Source organism: Cyclopterus lumpus, chromosome 25 (genome assembly GCF_009769545.1).
Source record: "Cyclopterus lumpus isolate fCycLum1 chromosome 25, fCycLum1.pri, whole genome shotgun sequence".
In the NCBI taxonomy this organism is placed as follows: domain Eukaryota; kingdom Metazoa; phylum Chordata; class Actinopteri; order Perciformes; family Cyclopteridae; genus Cyclopterus; species Cyclopterus lumpus.
In genome coordinates, this window is record NC_046990.1 from 11,565,464 (window position 1) to 11,590,361 (window position 24,898).

General features: G+C 42.8%; 1 protein-coding gene across 1 annotated transcript in view; it reads left to right on the plus strand.

Annotated features, from left to right (window-relative positions):
* syngap1b (synaptic Ras GTPase activating protein 1b) overlaps window positions 1-18,256 on the plus strand; it is a 108,576-nt gene extending 90,320 nt beyond the window's left edge. Inside the window, exons 14-23 of the mRNA XM_034528793.1 lie at window positions 541-742; window positions 1,030-1,268; window positions 1,425-1,626; window positions 2,045-2,578; window positions 3,304-3,732; window positions 3,973-4,146; window positions 4,415-4,626; window positions 9,645-9,717; window positions 13,277-13,338; window positions 18,196-18,256. Of these exons, the coding sequence (XP_034384684.1) occupies window positions 541-742; window positions 1,030-1,268; window positions 1,425-1,626; window positions 2,045-2,578; window positions 3,304-3,732; window positions 3,973-4,146; window positions 4,415-4,626; window positions 9,645-9,717; window positions 13,277-13,338; window positions 18,196-18,238 (2,170 nt within the window). The 3' untranslated portion in view covers window positions 18,239-18,256. The remainder of the gene's footprint in view (window positions 1-540; window positions 743-1,029; window positions 1,269-1,424; window positions 1,627-2,044; window positions 2,579-3,303; window positions 3,733-3,972; window positions 4,147-4,414; window positions 4,627-9,644; window positions 9,718-13,276; window positions 13,339-18,195) is intronic.
* The last annotated feature ends 6,642 nt before the right edge of the window (window positions 18,257-24,898 follow it).

Sequence of the window (24,898 nt, forward strand, 5' to 3'; positions counted from 1 at the left end):
AATGATATCTGGAGTCTTTTGGAATACAACAACAAAAATGTACTTTACCTGCATTCCTAACTATATTTATTAATAATAATAATAAAGAATGTTAGGTGCAAGCTTAACAATCGACAGTATAGTAAATCACATCAGTGTCATCTGCATAAAGTTAAACATTTGGATCATTAGTGATGAAAATAGTGAATATTAGTGGTCTGAGGACTGAACTCGTGAAAAGTAACATGTTTATTCTCAATTTAAAATTAAAAAACAACATACCGTACATTTCTATTATAGCTCTATTTTGACGTGGGTGAAAATTGTTCCATAATTTCCCGTCATGACGTGCTGGGAGCATCAAAATGCTCCATGTTTTACTCATAATTAGTGATTTATTAAAGATATCACGTGCAACTCTCATTTGTTTACGTTCATAAAGACCAACATAGACAGAACCTCAGTGTAAGAGATGTCATACATTTAATTGTCTACGTTTCCTCGTCACGTTCCCTTCTCCTCTCATCTCCTCGGCTCCTTTCCTTCTCTTCCCACGTGCAGGTTTGGCAATAAAGAGGATTACATGGTTTTCATGAATGAGTTTTTGGAGATGGAGTGGGGCTCCATGCAGCAGTTCCTCTACGAGATCTCCAACCTGGACAGCGTCAGCAATGCCGGCGGCTTCGAGGGCTACATCGACCTGGGCAGGGAGCTGTCCATCCTCCACAGCCTCCTCTGGGAGGTCATCTCTCAGCTCAGCAAGGTGAGCGCCTCACCTGAGCCATTCGGACACTCATTCCTTCCTCAATTGTTATCGAGACACATTTTGGAGTGTTTTAGGGACATTATTTATGTAACATTAATTGTTTTTAAGACAGGTTTTTCCACACATGATAATATAATATAATTCAGTACAAAACTAATGATTCAATTAAATGATAGATGGTAGATGAGTGAACTTTAATTTCATAAATCTGAGGTGGAGATGATGTAATTTGAATGAACTTTCATAAGATAACTCAAAAATCAATTATTTTTTGAATTCCGCAGCAAAACTCAGCAAAACTGGTTTTCTTTGAACCACAGGATGCCATCATCAAACTGGGTCCGTTGCCCCGCCTCCTGAACGACATCAGCATGGCCTTGCGTAACCCACACCTCCAGAGGCAGCCCAGCCATCAGACAGACAGGCTGCAGGAGAGGCAGGCAGACAGGCTGCTGTCACGGCCGAGCTTCAACAGGGGAATCTCATCCGAGTTCCAAAACCTCATGATGAGGGATCTTAATAGGTAAGCCAGGTCCTAAAGCTATCGTCAAGTTCTGTAACTTTGATATCGAAGACGAAGGGAACCACTAAATATTCACATTCAAGAAGCTGCCAGCTCTCATAACCTCTTAGTCTCCACCTTCAGCTATGGTTGGCCTTACTCACTGCTGTCCTCCAGCTCTATAGATATCACTCGCTTGCCTTCCCCCACCTCCACCGGAGGGGTCATGCCGTCCCGCTCCCAGATGAATTTTCAGGACCGCGACCACCTCCAGCGAGCGTCCTCCAAAGACATGTTTTACGTCTCGCGCCCTCCCTTGGCCCGATCCAGCCCGGCCTGCTGCACAAGCAGCTCGGACATCACGGAACCCGACCCGAAGGTGAGTCTTACCATCATCCCATCCACTAGGTCTGTCCTTACCAGAGTGAGGTTAGTGAGACACGCATGTCCGTCACACGTGAAAGAACCTGCCTCCGTGTGGCCGAGGCCGTAGTATCTCATGACATCTGCTTTGTTTCTTTCCACTGATTCACCACGCAACTCATCCTAGCGGTATTTCCTGGGAAATACTTTGAGGCATTCCGATATCCAGGCCTCGCGGTAAAAACACCCGCACCACCCTCATATCATCCGCGGCCACGTAACATAGATAACATCAGGGGGCACAAGAGCCTCTCGCATCCCGTACTACTTAGGTGCTCAGTGTCAATAAAAGCGTGTCTATGATGGACCTCCAGGGTTCCCGATTGAACAGCGTGTCTAACCTGCAGTCGGTGGACATGCTCAACTCCTCCCAGGCCTCCATCGCCGGCATGGGCAGCTTCGGAGGGCTGAGCAGCGGAGGCGGTGGCGGCCTGGGGTCGGGCCTGAGCAGCCAGCTGCGGGCCGGTGGGAGGTTGTCAGCTGGCTCTGGCGGCTCCAGCATGTCCGGCGGCCTTCGGCTGAGCCAGCTGAGCCAGATGGGCAACACCACCGACTCGCTATCCCAGCAGCAGCAACAGCAGGCCGCCGCCATGCGCTACCCGCTTTCCTTCCAGAATCCCCTCTTTCACCTGGCGACTGCTGACGGGCCTCAACAGCAACAGCTCCATCACCAGCACAGCCGGGCCCAACCTCCGGCACCGCTGCTCCTGGCCCCCGAGCCCGACCCCTCTCACCCGACCTACATGCCACAGTTCGCCCACGGGGGGTTCTCTCGCAGCGAGGACCTGTCCACCCTCAGGACCCGGGACGGTCACCTGGGCCAACCCAGCATCATCCACTCTCACAGCTACAGCGACGACTACAGCCGGGCTGAATACGGCCGCAGGCAGATGTCCACGCATGTGCAGGTACATGTCGGCTTCATTGTGGTCTGAAAGCAGCTTCGTGTCTCTTTTTATTCTGAAGTGGTGAGCAAGTAACACTTGTTTGCATTATTATTTATTAATAGATCGATTTTGTTTTGTTTTGTTTCTTGAGATTGTTTGTTTTGTCCGACCAATGGTCCAAAACACAAAGATGTTCATATATATCAAAACATATCAAAACAAAAACAGCAACTCCTCACATTTGAGACACTGGAGCCAGACAATGTTTTCCTTTTTATTTGTTATATGTATAATAGTTTGTATGTTGGAGCATTTTGACACATTCTGTTTTTTTATGCTATTACTGGCCGAAGTTGTAATTTAAGTATTTTATTAACTTTATATACGCACAAACAAAAAGGCAGATCAATAATAAATATGTAACATAACAAATGGATCTTTTTGAGTGGCCATTTTGCCATTAGTGGATCAACAGAATATTTTGTTATTAAATTAATTGTCATTTTTTTAAACAATAACTCACAATGACAATAACTTTCTTTAGTTCCAGCTTCACAGTTGTGAGGATTTGCCGGTTTTCTTTGTCTAATGTGAAGTAAACTTAATCTCGTTGGGCAAAAAAGAACCTTTATAAAGTTGTGATTATTCATCCAACATTTTATAGACCTCAAGGATACTAACACATGTCTGACTGACCACCAAGTTAAAACAAAAAGGAAAATGATTTACTATTTTTTAATCCTTAGGATAACCTCCAACAGCAACAGCAAATGATGGGCATGCCCTCGCAGACAGGAACCTCCCACTCCTCCCTGGCGGCCACGCCCCCTTCCACAGTCCTGCCCGTGCGCCAGAGTTCAGTTGCCCCGCCTCCCACCCAGCGCGTCAAGTCCCAGACGTCCCACCAGCTGTCCGTCAGCGCGGCTGCCGCGCCGGCCGCTCTGGCTAAAACGCGCCCGCCGAGCGCCAATCTCCTCCAGTCGCCGGAGTCCGGCTACGGCGGCCGGCAGCACGGGCCCCGGCAGCTGTCCGTCAAAGACAACACTGCTCCGGGTCTGCCCCACCAGCAGAGCTCTGTCAGGGAAAGCCAGAGTCCACAGGGAACCACCAGTCAGAGCACTCAACAGTCACCACAGCAGCAGCAGCACCTGCTCAAACCCACCATGAGCAAACAGGTAACACCCACATCCTTTGATCCCCTTTATCCTTCTCTCTGACTTGCTCTCAGTACCTGTGCTCCTGACTAGTCATCTACAACGTGTGCAACATGTCAGTCACTGTATTTGGCTTTTAGAACGTCGTCAGGAAGCTCGAGTCCCACCGGGGTCCAGCTCAAGGCGTGTGAACTCTGACCCCTCTGCATAAGAAAGCCCACTTAAGGTTCTCATATTCGGTGTGCCGGCCTTTCTTCTCAGGGCTCCCAGACTCCGTCCACCCTCAACCCTCCGACCCCAGCCAATGAGCGAACGGTGGCCTGGGTCTCCAACATGCCTCACCTGTCGGCCGACATTGAAAGTTCGCGGATTGACCGGGAAGAGTTCAAACTGAAGGAGTACTCAAAGAGCATGGATGAGTCTCGCATGGACAGGGTAGGTGTCCCTCTTAAGGTCTATTACTGCTGAGCAGATGGCACTCCGGTACCTCCAGAGGTCTCAGTGTGGAAAACAACAGCAATCGGCCGAGTGTTTAATGTTTGCTATATTCACTGTTCTTATTTTGAATATTTGGAGGTGTTTTTGTCTCTTGAATTCTCAAACGTGCATAAAGACCTTTTGAAATCCACCGGGCGCGGACGCCTGTCACTTCCCCCGATTCAAACCCTCCTAACGCCGCTTTCCCTTCGTGTCTCCGCCTCAGGTAAAGGAGTACGAGGAAGAGATCAACTCCCTGAAGGACCGCCTGTCCATGTCCCACAAAAAGCTGGAGGAGTACGAGCGGAGGCTCCTCACGCAGGAGCAGCAGACCAATAAGATCCTCCTACAGTACCAGAATCGACTTGACAACAGTGAGAGGAAGCTACGGCTACAGCAAGTGGAGAAAGACTCCCAAATTAAAGGAATAATTAGCAGGTAAATGGAGGCTGCTGTTGGGATGGCGGGCAAAAGACAGTTCATAGGAAGGCCACTGGCGGGCCGCTTTGACTTCATCTTTGTATATTACGACGTCTTTGGTGAATAGACTATATAAGAGTTTTCTTCCAAAACATATTCTCTCAGATAAAGCGTGCTAGCATTATTAAAATGCATGCTTCTGAGGAGTCTCGGGTGGAACCGCTACAACGTTAGCAGAGCTGCAATGTTTCCTAAAAATACACGTATTGCATATTGGAGTAGAACTCTATTCACAGCGGTTGTTTTCTTGAGTATTGGAGAGCAGGAGGCTGTTTCATTAAGGAGCACCGCGCTGGGAGCCGCACTGTATATTGAAAGCCAAAGCTTCACACATGTAATGAGTGACAAATTAAACGAGAGCCTCATATAAGCGACAGAGATCAATAAGCTCTCTGATAAGCTCGCTGGGCGCGTTCCCTTGCCGGTTGGTTCTGTGCAGCGAAGCTGGAGTCTTCAGTTGTAGCAGATCTGCCCTCATAACATGATTAACTTGTTATTCAAGAGCATATTCGGGTGACTGGAGAACTCGAGTCCGAATATTATTGAGTGCTTGTGTGGAATTGTAATGGTGCAATTTTAATTTTCCATTGATTGACCACCAAATGAAGCAGTTGATGGGTAAAGCGAGCGGAACGCCGGTCACGTCTCGGATGTGTTCAAGTGTCCGCTGCGCTTGACGTGTGCCTGCACATTAGTTTTATTTATGTTTTATCGTGGAGAGAGTTCAGATTTAAAAGAGAGGACGATATTCTTTCCTGCTCACATATTATGGTCTGTTAGTCTGTTGGTCTGCAGCTGAAGGGTGGTTATCTGTGACAGAGAATATTGCCACTTCTAATCCACTCCAGGAAAGAAGACGTGGAATGAAGAGAGGCAGTCCTGCCCGTCTTTTATGGGGAAGCATCTGTCGCGCCCTATAACCGTGTATATAAAACCACATCCCATAACCTTGTGCTGCTGCACATCCATTCTTATGAAACGCAGCTTTTAAGGGGATCACTTCACATGAGTCCACTTAGCGTCATTCTCAATTGACTCTCCCACAAGGTTGCACTGTAAAAGCACAAGAAGATTGGAAATTTGATAACTTCGGAAAACACGTGTGCTCTTTTATTTTTTTTTATTCTTCTTCTTTTTTTGGACCTTCGGGAACAGGACTATGGAAGACATGAGCTCTTCCATGTCGCTCTACATGGGGGGCCACACCGCTCTGCTGTTTTCTTTTGTTTCTTCTTACATTCATACGAAGCTATGGTGTAATGCGAAGAGGGGAGCGAGTCACAAACCATCATGAAGATTCAAGCATGAAGGCATAATATAGGAAATATGCCACATTGGTGGAGAAACTTTTTCAGAGCACTTGAAGCCAAACTATTGCTGGTTGCTCTCCAGCTAATAGCGAGTCCAGTTAATCTCCTGCACACACACAGCAACGTGTGCAGGAAACTCCGAGGCGTGACTTCGATCATCTGACCACTCGAGGAGGAGTCAAGTAGCAGATCTGGTTGCTTCCAAGTCCCTTTCACTCACACTTAACTGAGCCAGACGACGCCATCAAACGCATCGCAACACCGTCTGGATTTTAATTATTTGAACGCATGCATGAGCAATGCAAAGAGAGCAGAACGTGTGGATGGAAACCTTAGTGAAAGGACAAGTGTGACCACCGACTCATGTTATGTGTCATCTTTGATTGACTTCTGTATTTTCACGTTCGAATACTTTACGTCGATGCAAATTCTAGCTCAGGTTGGCGAGTTGGTCCTGAACCCGAGGCCCCCGTGAGGGCTCGAGGAGACCTCTTGATGGGCAGAGCGAGTGTCAGAGGTTTACTTTGAGAGAAGCCTTAATGTTCACGTTGATGTGCATCGACTTTCAGCTCAGAGCAAATCTGTCCGTCATTAGACCAGATACACTTTTTGTTCTCCAACAATCTAATTTAAACCAAAGCCAAATATTGATTAGTAGGTCATGCTGGTTAAATCCACTGAAAACACTGAATCCACTTTACCTGTAGCACTATATTTATATTTTCTTTAGGCTAATGATCCCATTAGTTGGCTACAGGCTCTAAATTGTTATTATCTTTTGTTAAAATATTCTAATGGTTTTGGTTATTATAAACATAAAGTATTTATCTTCCCTGTTTGCTGTGAACTGATATACAGGTTTACTGTGAGGTTGCAGTTGGGGGAAAAGATCGGTCTTAATTGCAGCTGTCATAGTAATAATCTATTTTTAACTATAATCCATAGCATATTAAAGTCTGTGATGCAAGAGCCATATCAATAATGATATATGAAATATATATGAGTCTATAGAGAGTGAGATTATAACTATTTTAACCTTGCAATAGCTAACTTTTTAGCAGGAGAAGCGCAATAATAGATCCAATATGTGTCCATGTGCTGTCTGTGCAGATGCACATGCAGGGTCCTGCTGAGGGATATTGTACGCATCTTGTGTACATAAAGAAACTACGGAAGCCCTAAACGGACATAATTCAGACATGTTTTTCAATGCCAGAGATCACAAGTTAATTATGTTATTGCAAGATGAAATTGTGATTAACTCGATATCAGGAGGAAGACATGAACTTTGTCTTGTTCCTCGTAATGTTTGATTCACTAAATGCATTCACACACCTGAAGAGGATGCACTTGGTTCAAAATAAGGTGTCAATAAGGGTATATAAAAGATTAAATTCGGAGGAAGTGTACGATGTGTCGCCCGTGTTCCTTATAAAGATCATTTTCTTCTCAATTTAGTGGTAGTTTCACACTGCTTGTAATTATAAACTATCAAATCTTATTTTCATATATGTATTTTGTTTGTACCCTTATTTTGAAAGTTTAGATATGACCCGAAAAATAAATGAGGAAACAACCTTTTTGTTTTTCACGATTAACTTGAAATAACGTTTATTAAAAACTCAAATGTTTGAATAACGTCCGTTTGGGGCTTCCTTAAGAAACAGTAACAAATACCATCCACAGTATCTACAAAATAAAGACCTGGAATACTGTAACGTGCAAAATACCACAGAGACAACAACGACGACGACAACAACAACGACAACAACGACAACAGTATGTTCTGCAAAGTGTGTTCTTAAGTTCTCAACTTGTTTTTGGCTTATCTGTACGGTGTTTGTGAATTTATCTGCATTTAAAATGAAAGAGTGGACATTATTTATTAATTAATCTGTATGATTTTTGCTGTATATGCTCGATATGCCTTTTGACTTGCAGTCCGTCATCGGTGGTGATCAGAATAACTTATGCAGTTACCGTAGGATTTGAATATTATTATTAAAAGGGCCACCATATAATATACTTTCTACCCTCCCCAGAGATATAGATAACATTCTGGTGTCAGTATATCCGCCTCTCTTTTGTAGCAAGAATATATTGTCAGGCTGTAAAATTGTACGACGGCAAAACTTGTGTTTTTAAATCTTGCAAATGAATTCATAGTGGTGATGAGTTTTGGCTTGATGTGTGTGTGTGTGATCAATATGGGTCTGATTGACATGGTTTATGGTCACCTTTCTGCAGACCTGTGTCAAATAGTTGCAAGTAGCTCTTAGTTTGTTTTACCCAGACGGGGGAGAGAGGGGGGGTTAAGGGGGGGGGGGGTGACAGGTGAGTTTCCAGGCAAAGAAACACACTTGTTGCTAAGGAAAAAGAACGTATTTGCAGCTGCTGTTTGATCCAGGTCTGTAGCTCCTCTCCATCATCGTCCTCTTCGACACCTTTTTGTCTCTTGCCTTTCTCTCTGTAGCAAAGATATTCAGACGTTGTGACCTCGTGTCGGGAGAAGCACGCGTTGTTTCGACTGCATGTACGACTCCACCTCAAAAAGCACACTACTTGAAGTACAACTGGATATGACGAGCTTAACTTTTATTTTTGTAACATATCACCCACATGAATCATTGTCTGCCTCTTGAAGTCATGTCAAAATCTTAATGCTGTATACTCATGTTACATTCCATTGTTTTTCGGGACAGTGCTTATATCTCTGTGTGTGCTTACAGTATGATTGATTCTTTTCCTATTCTCTTTTTTTGTAATAAAAACAATATAATATATAATAAAATAAATAAATAACTCTCAACACTGTACATTATTTATGGAATAAAACATCCAAACACTTATGTTTGAAACTTCTCCTGTGGATTTTCGTTCTTTATTGTCAAACATGTGCCTCTCTGTGTTGTGAATACACGTCTGTGATTGGCCTGGTGGCTTATTAATGACCCCTGGAGCGACGGTCTCTCTCTGGTCATCTTGCCCACACATACTGACATAAAGGTACTTCGTCCATTATTATACAAAAGGATCGTTTCCCAGTTTATTCTGCAGATGGAAAGTCGTGAAGGCAACCCAATGAAATCGGGTTCTTTTATTCAACTTCTATTTGGGATTCATCGCCACCATAACAATACTCACAGTTTAGCCAGTTGGCCGTGTGACTTCAATGATGTATGAGAAATATCCTTGAACGAGCCCGTTTGGATAATCATGAGAGCTGTGAAAACCTGCATTGTCCGATGGCTCATGAAAGCCCCATCAGTAAGCTGCGAGTCTTTGAAATGACGAGTCAAAGGATTCTTGGTCATATTACATAAGATGGGCAATTCCCTGGGGAAGATGGGGCCCTAATTACGCTTTGAAAACACACTTAAATCGAGCAAAAAGTGCTTTGATGAATCCCAATGGGGGCGAGAAGAAGAAGAAGGCAACAAAAAAAAAAGAGAGAGAAGCTCCACCAGAGAAACTTGGCGGTGGCTCAGAAAGCGTTGCTCGGGTTAAAAGTGGGATTCAGGTAACCAACATGGTGGTGCTGGGCAAGATGTTGGTGATACAACTGCTCAACTTCTTGTTAAGTATCTCTCTTGGATTCATAATACTCCCTCTCTTTCCCCTCCCCCCCCCCCCCCCCCCCCCCCTCTCTTTTTCTCTGCTTCCAAGACTCATGGCTGTGGAGGATGAGTTGAGGGGACCGCCCGTGATTGAGCCGAAAACCAGGATTTTCGCTGATCAGGTCTGTGAGACTGCTTCCTCTCTTCGTCGAGTCCGTTGGATGACCCGTCTCCTCTGCTATCCCCCTCTAACCCCCCACCCCCTCACCCCCCCCCCCCCTCCCCCCTCCCCACTGCTACTGTTATTATTTCATCTGCCGTGTGTCTGCGGTCCCTCTGATTGTCTCGCCCCCGTCCTTGACCCCTGACCCCCGTCCCTGTGTGTGTTGGGTTTTGACTTGCCGTCTGTCTGCCGACGTACCTTTGAGCTTTGAGGATCAGAGTGCGTCGCTGTTTGCATTGAGCTGCCAAAGAAAAGGTCTGTGAGCGTCGCCGCGGTGATCGTTTCCCTCGAGCGTTGCCTGCCGAGCGTGTCGGGGTCAGAACTCCTTAAAGGAACCAGACTTTCAGGTTATTGAACAGCTGAGCCCCAAAATGCTGCTGCTGGTGTGTCTTCTCCCCTCAGCGCTTCTCATTTCACGCTCCATTCCTTATCCTGTCAAAGAGAACGAGCCCACCTACATATATCTATTTATATATACTATATAGATATAGGTAAATATCTCTTTATGCGTCTGTATTTGAAGAATAACGCTAAGAATAGTGCACAGAGACGTGGACTTTTACTCAGATGACAAGATAGACACTCATGTTCAGACTGAGTTATTATTATAGTTGCCACCAGTAGAGAAAGCAGTCAGTAAAAGTGACCAGAAGGTAGAAATACAAGTAAAAGTCACGAGCTGTGAGCATCAATACATATTTAAAGTGCCACAAATAAGTACTCGTCAATTAAAACTAATGTGTAATATATTATTGGATTATAATTATTGACAAATTGGAGTAAAAAGTACAATATTTGCCTTTGAATCGTAGTGGAGTAGAGGTTTAAAGTAGCAGAAAATGAAAATACTATATAATAATAGTGCTGTATTTGAGTAAATGTACTCGGTTACTAACCTTACATTATTATTATTATATCTTTATTTAAAAACCATGTACAGTTAAAACATAAATGTCACCATTTGATGCTCTGTACCAGATTGTAGCGACAGCTCATTTGCATCTGTAGTCCCTTGACAGACCATAATAAACATAAAACAATAGCAAACAGTACAAGATGAGACACAATGCAACAGCACAATCATGATATACGGTTGGCTGTTGGATGAGATTATTATTACTATATATCTGATCTAAATATGTTAAATGTTACGTTATCGAAAAGAGGTGAAGGTTATTTTTAATGAAGGTTACAAAACAAACAGGAATTATCCGTGACCACACGCGTGGTTTCTCCTAAATCTATTGATGTGACTTCCTGTGACACATTTCAAAACTCATCTTCGCCTTTCAAAAAGCTCATTTCTTTGCCAAAGAGCTTAAATAATAGCCCCGCGTCATATGTTTTGTCTTTCCTGTGCTAGTTATTATGGATTTCTTGTCAATTATCAGCATAAAATAAATCAAAGACACGGCTCACGGTAGATTTCCCATCAAAAGGGAGAGAAAAATAATGAAACATGCCGAGAGGGAGCTGACTGATGGGTCATTATGACATCTAATGTGACGATTATATATTCTGAGAAATCCCACAAGGCTCCACCTAGAAACATGTATGAATATATATATTTATATATATATATATATATATTCAGCATTAATGACCAGCTTTCAATTTCATTCAGTTTCCTAGAGCCCAATTGTAAACATGAGTTTATGGTCTCAATCTCTAGTTTCAAGTCTTCTTCAATACAGCGTGATGTTCATTTAGTAAATTATGGTCATTTAGAGTCAAACAGACCATAAAGGGATGCTTTAGGGGCGGGGCTACAAGGTGATTGACAGGTCTAGTTGTTGTCTTACAACTTTAGCCCTTTCATCGTGAGTTTTCAGTTCATGATCAATATTTCAGTTGACTAAAAATGGTTTACAAATTCTGGTTGCAAAATAACCAAGATGGCGACAGCCAAAAATGTCGAACTTGAGGCTTCAAAAATTTGTGGTCCACAAGCCAACGGGTGACGTTACGTTTACTACGTCTATAAGTTCATCCAATAGCTGACTCCATATTCCACGAGCCACAAAACTCTACCTCATGGGGATCATGAACGTCATTGGGATACATCATCTGGGGACCTTGAACGCATCTTCATCACAAAAAGTATGCATCACAGGCCCGTTTTATTGAATTGGACTCTCTCCCTCCGAGCATCACGCAGCTGCTTTCAGGAAGAGTTCTGTGAAGCCGTGCTAACCGTAGCTTAGCTTCAGGGCCTCGTGCTCTTAAACTACAACACTTCAGACACGCTCAGCTTTGTTGGCTGAGACTGGAGCGCACACAGCAGCTGAGAGGAACACAAACACGGAGGCCATTGTTTCCTCGGGCCTCAGCTTCCAAAACAACACCCCCGTACTTCATTAGAGCTCCTATTATAACGCCGGCGTCTCGATGCCGTGGAACAGCATCCTGTCGCCTGCAAAGACAAAACACACTGCGAGAAGTGGACTCCCCTTCAGACATGTTGAGATTCTACGAGCGCTATTAGTGAGTATCGTCACGGCAACTGATGGATGAGGGGATAACTGTAGGCCTCGAAAAGGCTTGAGAAGCATTGAATTTACAGAAGTCTTGAATTTTTCTTTTGCCCGCCAGTCATTTTAGTTTTTTTGGTTGCAATCTGTCAGAAGAGCCACCGTTTCTAGATCGACAGTAATAAACAAATACACGTATTACTATAACAACATTTACTTATAATTTAAACAATTAGTGTTAATACATTATGAATTCATTAAAAACGGGCCTTTTAGGACAATCAATGCCAGTCTCTACCAGCATCTGGTAACTACTGCACATTATCATGTACAAATGTAAACACTTTTTTTGTAACGTTCATCTGTTTTGATCATTTTTAGAGGCTTTCTTTAGATTATGCTGAGCAGCTTTTTAACGGGCGCTTTGATCAGTGAGTTTTACTTCATGAGAAAACATCTTCGTCTGCAGCGACATGAATCATATCAATGTTTCATTCACATAAGGTGTGTTTGCACTTGTTGGTTACTTCTTGTTAATTAGTGTGTTCATGCAAATATGATTCTGGGTTTTTACAAGTGTGTATATATTTATCTTCATAGAGTAGATGATTGCATGCTTGGTGTATGCGCATGTACTTTGGCGCTTCTGAACCGGGGGAACATGCGACGTGCAGCTTTCCAAAGTCTACTGGATCAATCAGCTGCTTTCAGATGGAGACGAATTATCATCTTTTCCTTTCTTGTCCTGAGCATGATTTCTGTTATTGATCCGACGCATGGCGAGCTGCTTTAATGCTTTCAGGCTGTCTGCCGATGTCGTGCGCCGATGGTTTCGCCATTATGGTCGCGTATGTAATTCTGCGTCAGTGCACATTTTTATGTATATTTCCGTCCTTGTTTTCTGTCCCTTTGTTTCGTTGTACATTTGTGTATTTGTTGTTTTGGGTGGCCGTTGTTTCCCTCAGCTTCCCCCTCCCCTCTGCCTCCTGCTTTCAACCCTCCTTTTCCTCTCCTCTTATGTTGATGAGATACGGTGATTTCTCTTAGGGGAGGCGTCAGTCCATCCTAGTGCAGCCCCGTCTCGCGCCTGTCCCACCCCGAGTAACCAGGTAATAAACAACCCGGCAAACCTCTCACTCTCCATCCATAACCTGCTGCCTCTTTTCCACTTCTACTGTTCTCTATGTGCGTCCCTGTCCATACGCATAGCATCCTGTGAACTCACTGCAACACACACCCTGACAGGCGCTCTTACTTTTACATTTACCTTTCAGAAGTAAAAGAATTGTTAAAACAGGACAGAGGTTACTTGAAGGCCACGCCTCCGTGTTGAAAGAGTGACAACAAAACATGTCAGAGCTGCAGCGAGGGCCTGAAGCGTAGGAACCATAAATCGTGTAGTGCAATGTCAGCACTCGGCAGCCGGCTGAGCGATCACTTTTTTATCAAAGATACCAAATGCACGAGAGGCTGGAAATTGAATGTAGATTAATAATTACTGTCATTTTGAAGGACTCGTTCCTGAAGAAGCGTTATCCCTCAACAACAACAGCACACAACAAGAGGCTGTGTTTAATTAACTCCAGACAAACAAATCAGGATGATGGTTGCATCCACAATCCCATAATAACATGCTATTTAGTAGGCAAAAACAGTATGTGAGATGCTTTAGTTTGCTCCGAAAACCGTAGTATGAGACCAATAATATAACAGCTCGAGCATTAATATCCCACAGCTCTGTTATGATGCTTCAGTATAAGAATAATATTTCCCTTTGCTCCGCTTGAGGAAGTAAAACAAGAAGAAAGTCTTTCGGTTCCCTCGTCTAATTGTCACCGGTGTGCGTGAAATGAGGTCTGTGGTAGACGTGTGCTTTAGAGATTCAAAAGGGCTTTTTATACAATATAAAATAAAATGGACAAAATTAAGAAGAAAAAAACATTCGCTGCAGATTTTTTATTTTTTTTAAAGGAGTTCAGACTTTATGATTTGGCCATTTGAGGTCGGCACGGGTTACCATGGTTACTAGTCTCCAACGAGGCTCTCGCCAGAAAAGATGTATGCGGCTGTTTTTCACGCAAAAATATTTAAACGATTGTACACATGATGAGGTGCAAAGTGCGTGATCTCCCGTTAACAGCTAACTCCTGAAGCTAACACCTGAAGCTAACTCCTGAAGCTAACACCTGAAGCTAACTCCTGAAGCTAACACCTGAAGCTAACACCTGAAGCTAACTCCTGAATGAAACTAACTCCTGAAGCTAACTCCTGAAGCTAACACCTGAAGCTAACTCCTGAAGCTAACACCTGAAGCTAACACCTGAAGCTAACACCTGAAGCTAACTCCTGAATGAAACTAACTCCTGAAGCTAACTCCTGAAGCTAACTCCTGAAGCTAACACCTGAAGCTAACTCCTGAAGCTAACACCTGAAGCTAACTCCTGAATGAAGCTAACACCTGAAGCTAACTCCTGAAGCTAACTCCTGAAGCTAACTCCTCGTGGTTACTGAAGGTAGCGAGAGGCAGAAGCCATTTCCAGTAAAAGTCCCGTAGAAGACGTCACATGACTCCCAGCTGTCTCTCCTGGTTGAGTCATCAGTGCAAAAGATTAACAATGAACATCTTTTGTTGTCTGACACATGGAGAACATGTGTGATTTATGCACAGTGCCATCCATGATTGGCATTGTGTGAAGCAATTGAAGTAATGACTTTATTTGAGTCACTTGAGATGAGTTAGGGAGCTTTTCCCCTTTATGTTGACCAATGAGCACATTAAACGCCTTATATATAGGAACATATAGAAGTACTGCGGCAGCGTCGACCTTCCTAATGTCTTCACAATGCTAAATATGGGATGTTTTGTGTGTGCCCTTCTGCAAGTGACAGCACAATTCAGTCCTAACCAGCAATCCACTTACATATAAATAAATATATATATATATATATATATGACAACCTTTATTGTTTGCTAATTATTTCCAGGTCATATACGGAGACCTTCCTGTAACTCTTTGCATTGGGTAAATCGTTTAAATGCAGAGAAATACTAAATAATCAATTAATACCATTGATTATTAAGCTCCGATATTTTTAGATGACGGCATTTGCAGATGTTGAACTCATTTAATAGTCACCTCATTTATTCACTTGGCCTTGGTTAACTTAGAATATATTAAACATAACTGAATAATACACAAAAGTCACCTGAATTACCAATGTTACGAACAAGGTGCGCGTCCCCTCTGGTTCCAACAATATTCCAACGACGAGGAATTAGATGAATAAACAGACTTTATCTTTCTTTCTTTCTTTTCTTTCTGCCAGGCAGCAACGTAAAACAAGAACATCTGAATTTAAAGGGAATACACACAATCACATGTTTATGTGAGCAAGAAATAAGGCATGAAATGTTACATGTTTACTAATTAAATGCCTCTTGGTGATAAATCTGTGAGAAAGTCTCTGAAATATCATGTGAATTCTCTTTTAATGTAGATTTCTTTCCTCACACACACACAACTTATTTTTTAAACCGCTGTGTTTTGAACTTACATTTCCATTCAGTTCTTCACCCCTCCCATCCCAGCACGCCCTCAGATCAAACAACGGGAATTATGGGAAATCTCCGTATCTGACCCAATCCTTCCCTGAAGACCACTGATTAATGTGCAGATGTTTATTTATTTTTTTGGTGTGTTTTCTGTGTCTTCCAGTGAGTCTGTGTTTCTGATATTTATGTGTTTGTCTCTACGTGTTTTGGGCACATTGTCTGGTTGAATGGTGGCGGTGCGTCTGAGGATGTGTGAAGTTCTACGTTTGGGTTTTTGCTTTGTTTCGCGTCAAAATTAGAGCTTTTAACCTGGCAAGCTAGTTATCTTAAGCCATACAGGGGTTCTTTACACTTTAAGACTGCCATATATATATATATATATATATATATATATATATATATATATATATATATACACGTTGATGAAACCAACATTGTGAGTACGATTTTACAGTTTTACAAATTGATTGAAGATTGGAGGAGATGGGTAAGAACCTGTGTGTACAATACCTGCATCATTACTATACACCGAACATTTCAGTTCTCCACTAAGTGTTTTGTGTTTCTGTCTCCAGTCACCCCAATTTTTCATTAATATAATAATAATAATAATAATTTAAGTAATCAAACGGCCCACAGAGAGTGAAGCAAGCTTGGTAAGTTTAAAAAAAGGATGTCAGTCACCATTTTCTTTCATGCCATGTGTTCTAGAGTTTAATAGGCGTGTGTTGGTCGACTCACGGGTATTAAAACGACGCCGTCGTGTTTCAGAGCAACGAAACAAGTGTTAGCGGACTCGTGTTACTGGCATCCTGTAACCGTCGACTAGCTGTTCAGAGCACCACTTAGCGGCTCATTTGGGTTCTGAGTGAGAAGAGAAAAAGGCTAATTCACATCAAAGTTTGGGCTCGCTTTTCTTTTTTTTAACGTCCTTCTTTTCACTTTTTAATTTTTTTTTTTTTTTAAGTGCGATGGAAACACCTCCCACTCACAATGGACACACCCAATAGACACAGTTTACCCAGTGCTAATATTGCTTTTTGATCCTTTTGATTCATTTTCTCGACTGGACGCAGACCAAACGATCCCTCCTACTTCCTGTCTCTCCCCTCCAACGCACGCCATTCCATCCATCTTACAGTATTTCATACTTCTTGCATTTAAAGTGGTATCTGAAGTCATGCACATTTTTCTCCCGAGAAAGTTTAATTATTGCACATGTTTAAACACTCACAGCGATGGCTCTGCTCAGAGTAATCATGTCTAGACACCACACGGCGAGTTAAATTAAGGGCAATTATTCCAAGAGGTTCTATCAGAGGTTTGACGGTAGCTTTCTAAATGCTTCTATATTCAAATCATCTTGCAGCAGCTCTTGAATACGTTAAGTACCATTTCGAATGGAGTCCTCATAGTTGTCTATTGGCAAAATAACCCAATTGTTTTCTCTCCCCACTGCTCCGACACAGACGTCAGTGGACGAGGCTGAAGGCCTCGATGCAAACTGATAGTGAAACTAGTCTTTTCTGTTATTCTGCACCAATGTAGGTAAGAAAATATGGCAAAACCAAAACGCTGCCTTAATCGCTAATCAACAGCTCCAACCCGGGATGAGAACCCATGCAGCAGCTCACGGCACCTTTATCTTGCTTTTGAAATGGTGGCCGCTGAGCTCCTTGTTGGCTTGACGTTTATTTTGCATGTTTTTAGTAGCGGGCTGCATGTGCTGTTAAGATGTGTATAGAAGCAATAAGTGTAGAGTTCTTCTTTAGTCTTTCATTTATAATACGACTCAAACTTGCACACTAAAGTAGAAACTTAGTCGTTATTGCACATTATTTGTACCCCGATAAACACCTCTACTCATCCAAAGAGGATCAGGACCCTTTGACCTCAAGAATGTTAATTCCCCTTCATGCCTCTTTCCCTGTGTCCCTTTCCCTGTGCTGCCATCTCTATTGGTGTACGCCATGCATCAACTGTGTCTCTCTCTCTCTCCTCTGTCTGTCTCTCTCTTTCTTTCTGTGTGGTCCTTCCAATCCTTTATCACGTGTCTTTTATTTTCTAACTCGTCCTCACTTTGCTTCTGCCTCATGTACTCATTCCGACCGGTTCTGTGTACCTGTCAATGTTTGATGTTTACCGTCTTCCACACAACTCAATCACATTCCTTTGGTGATGTTCCTCTTTTGTCCTCTTCCCATCTTTATCCCACTATTCTTACCTCCTCCCGCACTCGCACACCTCTTCAACATGTGATGTTTATTCCCTCTACATGTCACGTTATCTGCCTTGATTGGACATCTCCTTGACATCCCTCCCATCGTTCATTGAATGGCCTCTCTCCTACGACCATCTCTCCTTGCTCCCACTCCTCTTTCCCCTCCCCTCCCCTCTCTCTCTATCTCGCCAGGAGGACCAGCATTCCTCCCTGGGTTCAGCAGACCCCGGTGTGAAAACTGAAGGTGGAGGGGGAGGTGGTGGAGGCGGAGGAGGACGAGGAGGAGGAAGAGGAGCTGTAACCGACGATCAAGGCCTCAGAGTTCCTTCCTCGGGCATTTCCTCCAACAGCTCGGCCCACAATGGAGTCCTCCCCCAAACTGTAGACCCTCCCTCTCTACCCACTCCTCATCAACATCCTAGTCAGAATGGAGAGCTCCGTGGCAACCAAACATCCTCCCCCATGACAACCTCACAGGCAACCGGAACCACGGCAACAGCAACTACAGGCATAGCAGAAGAAGGGGGAGTAGGTCAAACACAACACTGAGCCAAATCAGAGAGAGACGACACAAAGGAAAACACTGTCCCCCGTCTTTCCCATTTAGCCAGACAATTCTTTGAAAAGATATTCGTATTCCCCCCGGCAAGAGAGAGAAGAACAAGTGCGCGGGAGACGAGTAGTCATCACACAGCCACTGTACAGCGCATAACACACAAACACACAACACAAAGGGCTCTTCAATGGACACTTGTTCTCTTTGATGCTCACGAGGAGCTTCAGTTAGTATCAGTCTTGCAGGACAAGATAGCGATACCCGATCACACACTCCTTGAATACACGCCGAGACGTGAACACCTGCTCTGTGCACTCATTCGCCTTTCTGTGGCGTCATGAGAATTAAAAACACGGCGCTATAGAACGTCTTGCACCCCAAAGACGTCGTAGTAGCCGTTAGCAAGTGCTATACGCTAGCGTAGTATCCCTTGACTCCCGTGGATGTAGGTGCATTAAATATACCTGTCCTGAACACGCCAGGCTGCAACTTGTCTAGGTAGAGATGTGGTGATGTAGTCTGGCTTTCTTAGTGCCTTTGAGTGTTTTTCAACAGGGTTTTCCTAGAGGGATCTGGTACCAGAGTAAGAGATGGAGATCCAAGTTAGCGTAGTCAGAGAGATGATCTGTGGGCTGGGAACAGAGATTCAAAGAGGTTTGATATGACGGAAGACATTTTTGGGAACTTTTTTCCTTTTTCTTTTCTCTTTTCGATCTAAGGGACTTCTTGTTTTTTGGACTGAGCTCGTGCAATTTTTCTCTTCTCAATCTCAGAACCGGTCCGTGATAAAAAAAACAAACTGGTGCTAAACAGAAACAAATGGTGCCGTTTTCCAAGTCAAATGTCTGTGTGTGCCATAGCACTGCCTCTTCCATGACTCACTCACTGTCTTCTCTCCTGTGGTTTGTCTCTCACAGGACTCCAGTCTGTTTTCTACCTGTCCGTCTGTGTTCTTTGTGCATCCTGTTGTGTTCTTATGTCCAACAGGGTTATTGGGCTTCCCATGTCCTCCAATCTCTGGTTTTATTAACAGAAGCAGCTCCCCAACTCAAAATGTTTTGATCATCTATTGAATCGGTTATTTCAAATTTGACAGTAATAACTTTAACATTGAATGAAGCTACTTTGAATGCGATGGATGAATGGACTTTCTTTTTTCTTTTACAGTTAAAAAGTGTCGGTCCAGTTTGTTTCCCATAAAGAAGATAAATGGGGACATTATTACATTTTATTCTGATTTTTCTTTCACCAATACTAATGTTGTAAGAGCATATAAATACTAATGACCGATTTGTGATTTAAGTCCAGGTCACGTTTTAGGACGGTAAACATGGATCATCTTATGTGTGGAAAGATCATTTTCAACTGCTTAGGTTTGCCTGCCATTAAGTGCCTGGGATCAATATATGGAGCGTCCTTTGGCCTGTAGACTAGCTAGTCATTGACCAAATGTACATTTTAATGCCTTGCTTGAGACAATAAGAATATATCACACCCCTAAAAAATCCGTAATGCCATACTGTAGTTTTCATAACTTGAAGTTTCTTTTCAAAAGGCCGGCATCTATTTCTGAAATAGCTTTTGAAACCAATTCAAAGAGAACACCGCTTGATTTACAGTACGTTTTAGAAATACGGTGAGATGTGTGTGTTTCTTTTTTATGAACTCTTCAGTTTCTCAAATGCTGAAAAACACGAGTCTTTGAAATGTTTGTACCGTGTTTCCATATTCCTTCATCTTGTGTATGAGCTGTCAGTCGTACGGTTGGTCTGCGTGTGAACTTGTTGTTTCCCGTCTCCGTGCACTCTCGCGTCGCTCTGAAACAACGTGCAGGTTGAACCAAGAGGAGTTCAAGGGTTCCCCATCAGCTTCGTTTTTCTATTCAGAGTGAACCAATCACTTACTCTTCAGTGTCAAAGGTCAACATGGCCGACGCCAGCACTTTGTAGACGAGTGCTACAGGATTAGCTTCGAGTCGCACTCTCAATGAATGTTTAACTGTTCAACCACCAAATGTTAACGATGCTAGCAGTCTTACGCAGGGAGGGCTTGTCTTCTACTTCGGCAGCTCGTAGGGCGACTCTTCTTTTCTCGTGTGTGAAGAATGTTGGATTTTTAAAAAAGCGGTCTAGGTTTGAACATCAGTGTCTTTTCAGAGATGTGAGATGATTCGTGATTGAGAAATTAACATTGCTGTGAAAATACCTCAGTGACTCAGGTAAACAAGCAGTTGCCTCAGAGCTGAACACACACACACACACACACACACACACACACACACACAACTATAGAAAAGAGTCCAGCTTTGGAAAGAATGCCACCATGCAGATACTCGGTCTAAAGCGATGCTTCAATAGCACCTGATCAAGCACCCTCCCCCGTTTCTTCTCTCTCTCTGTCTCCCCTTTTTTCTCCCCCTAGCCACTCTCAAAGCTTCATGGAGGACAATGTGGAACGTAATTGGCTGATGCACCATCGGCAGTCCGCAGGGTGGCACAGCCAAATGTCCAGAGCCCTCTCTCGTGACGCGATTGGCTGACAAAGGGAGAACTTGGGGCATTGGTCCCATTCTCTTTGCTCAAAGGACGGTGCAGAGCCCCAGCGGACCATGTAAGGAAATGCTGGGTTGTGTTTTTTTTTTTTTGCTTTACGTGGGCCCTCTCTCTCTGATTTGAGATGTTGTTTTTTTGGGGGGTTTTGTTAAGTGTTCGATGCCTCATTGGTGGATCTACATTTTACTTTTAAAAGGTAGGCTGGACACATATTGGCGTTTGTTAGCCTGCCGAGCATGCAAAGAACAGCTATGCAGTCTGATCAGCAGAACGAGGGACACGAGGCCAAAGGGGGGCGTGGCCACTAGGAGAGAGAGGGGAGGTGTATTGTGGGTAAGATGAATTTCAAAGGTGCTTGACTTCTCTTAAAATTTCAGTCAAAGCTGATTTACTTTCAGAGCATTTATTTCTCTGTCTCTCTCTCTCTCTCTCTCTTATAGTCTTTTTAACTTACCTTTTGATTCCTCTTCATCTACTCACTCTTTATCTATCTAGGATTCTCAAAGCATTATTTAACCACTTAATTTGTACTCAAATTTAGACCCGCTGGATCTCTTTCTCGTTTCATAGTATTATTCCGTTTGAATCTCTTTCAGACTTTGATTTTAAAGGAAACTAAATATGCACAGCCTAAAACAACAAGTGAAACTGCTTCAGAACAAAACTCTTGCTTCAATGAAGACTTTGAAAAACCTGACAGAATGTTATTATTTATATTTCTATGGTACTGATTATTCTTACAATAGTATAACAAAAAAAAAAACTCTTCATCTAAAATCTTCCGGAGCAGATATTTATTTCTTGATATAGATAGATGCCTCTATCTAATGGAAGTTCATAAATAATCCATTTTATATGAACCAAGTTTTTTCTTACTAAGACAATCTTGTGGAGAGAACCATTGCCCTGAAGGACTGAGACGAAAGGGACAAACTTGTGTTTTACCTACTCCCCGTACAGCAGTTTGCACGTTGCTGTGACCTGTGACCCCTGCCCCCCCCCCTTCCTCTTGGTTATAATCATTCAAAAGAAGAAAAACATTGGACGGATGTTTCTCGCCCAACAATCGCCATGGAGCTCTCCATTTACGGACGATGTGAAGGTGGATGAGGACGTCCTGACGGCTTTTGTTTTGTACTCCAACATTTCGACTCTCGGTCTGCAGAGTTCGAACCCAGCGGAGGATGAACTCTCGGTTTCAGTGCGGCCATTTTTTTAAATTATTTTTTTTTTGTGCTGTAAAACTTCCCCATTCACTGCAATGGATGGAGCCCACTGACACCAGTCGGAGTTGACCTCCCGAGACGACGCCAGAGAGAGATATGTTAGAGGTCCTGCTGGACCGAGTGAATGTGTGTGTATATAAGTGTGTGTGCCGGCTCAATCTTTGTGTACACACTGGATAAATGTGTATATATGGTATGTCTATGTGTATATACAGTTTGTTTGTACATGCAGAGTGTATAGTTATTTTTCCTCTAATGTGTCTCTCTCTTTCTATGATTAGGTCTTCTCAAGTTACCGATACTGAGGCATGGAAAGGTTTTTAAATGCACTGAGCTGTCAGACTTAGAATATCAGCGCGTCTGTCACGTATAGCTGCAATCTGGAGAAGTAACTCACGTAATCTTTAAGCTTGCACTCATTTTATGACCAACTCAAAAGCTTTTCTAAGTAGATTTGGGTGACCAAGCAATGTTTGTACATATATAGACAAAGACACTTTTTTTTTCTCCAGAAAACCTCCATCTGCATTTCTTTGAAGATTCTCGACCTGTTTTGAGTTCTTGCGTATCTGACTTTCACTTTAGGTTCCTATGGTATATGTTTGCAACGGTTGTCATTCAGAGTTATATATTTATTCCGACAACCCGTATATATTTCTTGAAATTTTGTTCCCCAAATTCTGCCTCTCGTGGAGTCTTCTAACCTTTTGTTAAGATGCGGTTAGACTGGCGAATCCTTCCATGAAAGTAAACTGTCTTTACTTAACATTGCTTGTTTTTGTATAGGTCCTTACTAAATAAGTGTGCCTCCCCCTTATACTCTTACTAACCTTAGATCCAATAACTCCTCTGGTCACTCATCTTCATACCCCTTGACAAGCCATAGCCCCCTCCCCAAAACTCCGCTATCGTTGTTTTGACAGGACAGACATTTGGGGATTCTGTGTATATTAATGGAAGAGTGGTGTTGAAGAGTGTATTGCAGTTGTATATGGAGTTGTTATGAATGTGGATATTCTGATCATTGAATTATTATTGTAATAATGATAATAATTATTGCCATTTTGATTTTGTTGATTAATTCCTTTTGATGAAGATGCCATTGTTCCCTTTTTTTCTTTTCTTTTTGGAATACACCGGAATTTATATTTTTCGGGTGGGCGAATCTGGAGATCGAAATACGTAAATAAATAAACAAATAATTAAATTCTTAATCGGCTGTGGAAATGTGTGTTCTGTTTCTTGAATGCACTAACTTGGACTTCTCTCTGTCAGATTAATTATCAGTTGTTGGTCACTTCCTTGCAGACTAGGCCCACAACTAACATCATCTATGAATCTGACAGTTACATTCTGGATTAAATAGTAATAGTCTCGATAAAATGTCAAAAAATAGAGAGAAATACCAACACAATTCCCCATAGCCGAAAACATGATGTTTATATCTGGTAAATGGTCCAAAATCCTGAAATATTTCATTTACAATCATACACAATAAAAAAAGAGCAGGCGGTCTTCCGATTTGAGAAGCTGGTGTTAGCAACTATTTGGCATTTCTGCTTCATAAATGACTCAAAAATGCAACTAATCACCCGATCGATGAATCAACCGTATCACAGCGTGCTCGCCCTCTTAACAAGGTAATTAGAAGAATCCTCAAGTCATAAATTATACACTGAATAGCTGAAACCAGGGTTATCTTATTGATCGGCTTTGATCACTTCCCATTGTTTTCCATATAGATTCATCTTCTGGACTTGTAAGCTTGTGGTTGCACACGCAGCTACAGCTCAACTGGGTCATCTACATTCCTCCTGTGGTTCAGATCATTTCCTCACACTCTCCTCAGCTGAGGTGCACACAGCGAGGACGGCGCTGGGGACTGGACTGAATATAGCAAGCTTGTAATTATCCTCATCCTCCCACATTTAATCGCCTGCAGTTCATTTGAGGGTTGGCTACTTCTGAGTTTGGACAGAGCAGGAAGAAAAGAGATTAGCACGATGGAGGAGCAAGACATGTAAACATGAGCGGCATGAGATGAGAGGTCCACCTCCACCTGCTTCAGCACCGAGCATCACATACATTCACATCATCATTCTGGATTACACTCTGAAGAATATTCATGTCACGATGCAATTACCTGTAAGGTTTCATTTGTCATGGTAACAACATGCCAACAAGTGTGTATCTATATCAAAATACATCACTTTTATAACACCGTTGCAAGCTTAATTACAACCAAAAGAAACACGAGATAGTGAACCAGCACCTTGATCAAATGACCCTTTTATTCCTAAGTAACACCCCATTGACTTCCATCATCATCAGAACAATAATCTGTTTCCACAGTCAGAGAAATACACAAAGAAGGTGTTACATTTAGGAAGCGAGCATATATCAACATGTCATTTATTTTAAAAGGATGTCAAATGAAATGTGATGTCTAGAGACCTCTAGTGGTAACCAGGAGGACTTACAACAACAACGTGATCACTGTGTGCCATGGGGGTGAAACATTTCTTCATCAACTCCATGTCCCATGTAAGGGAAAAGCATGT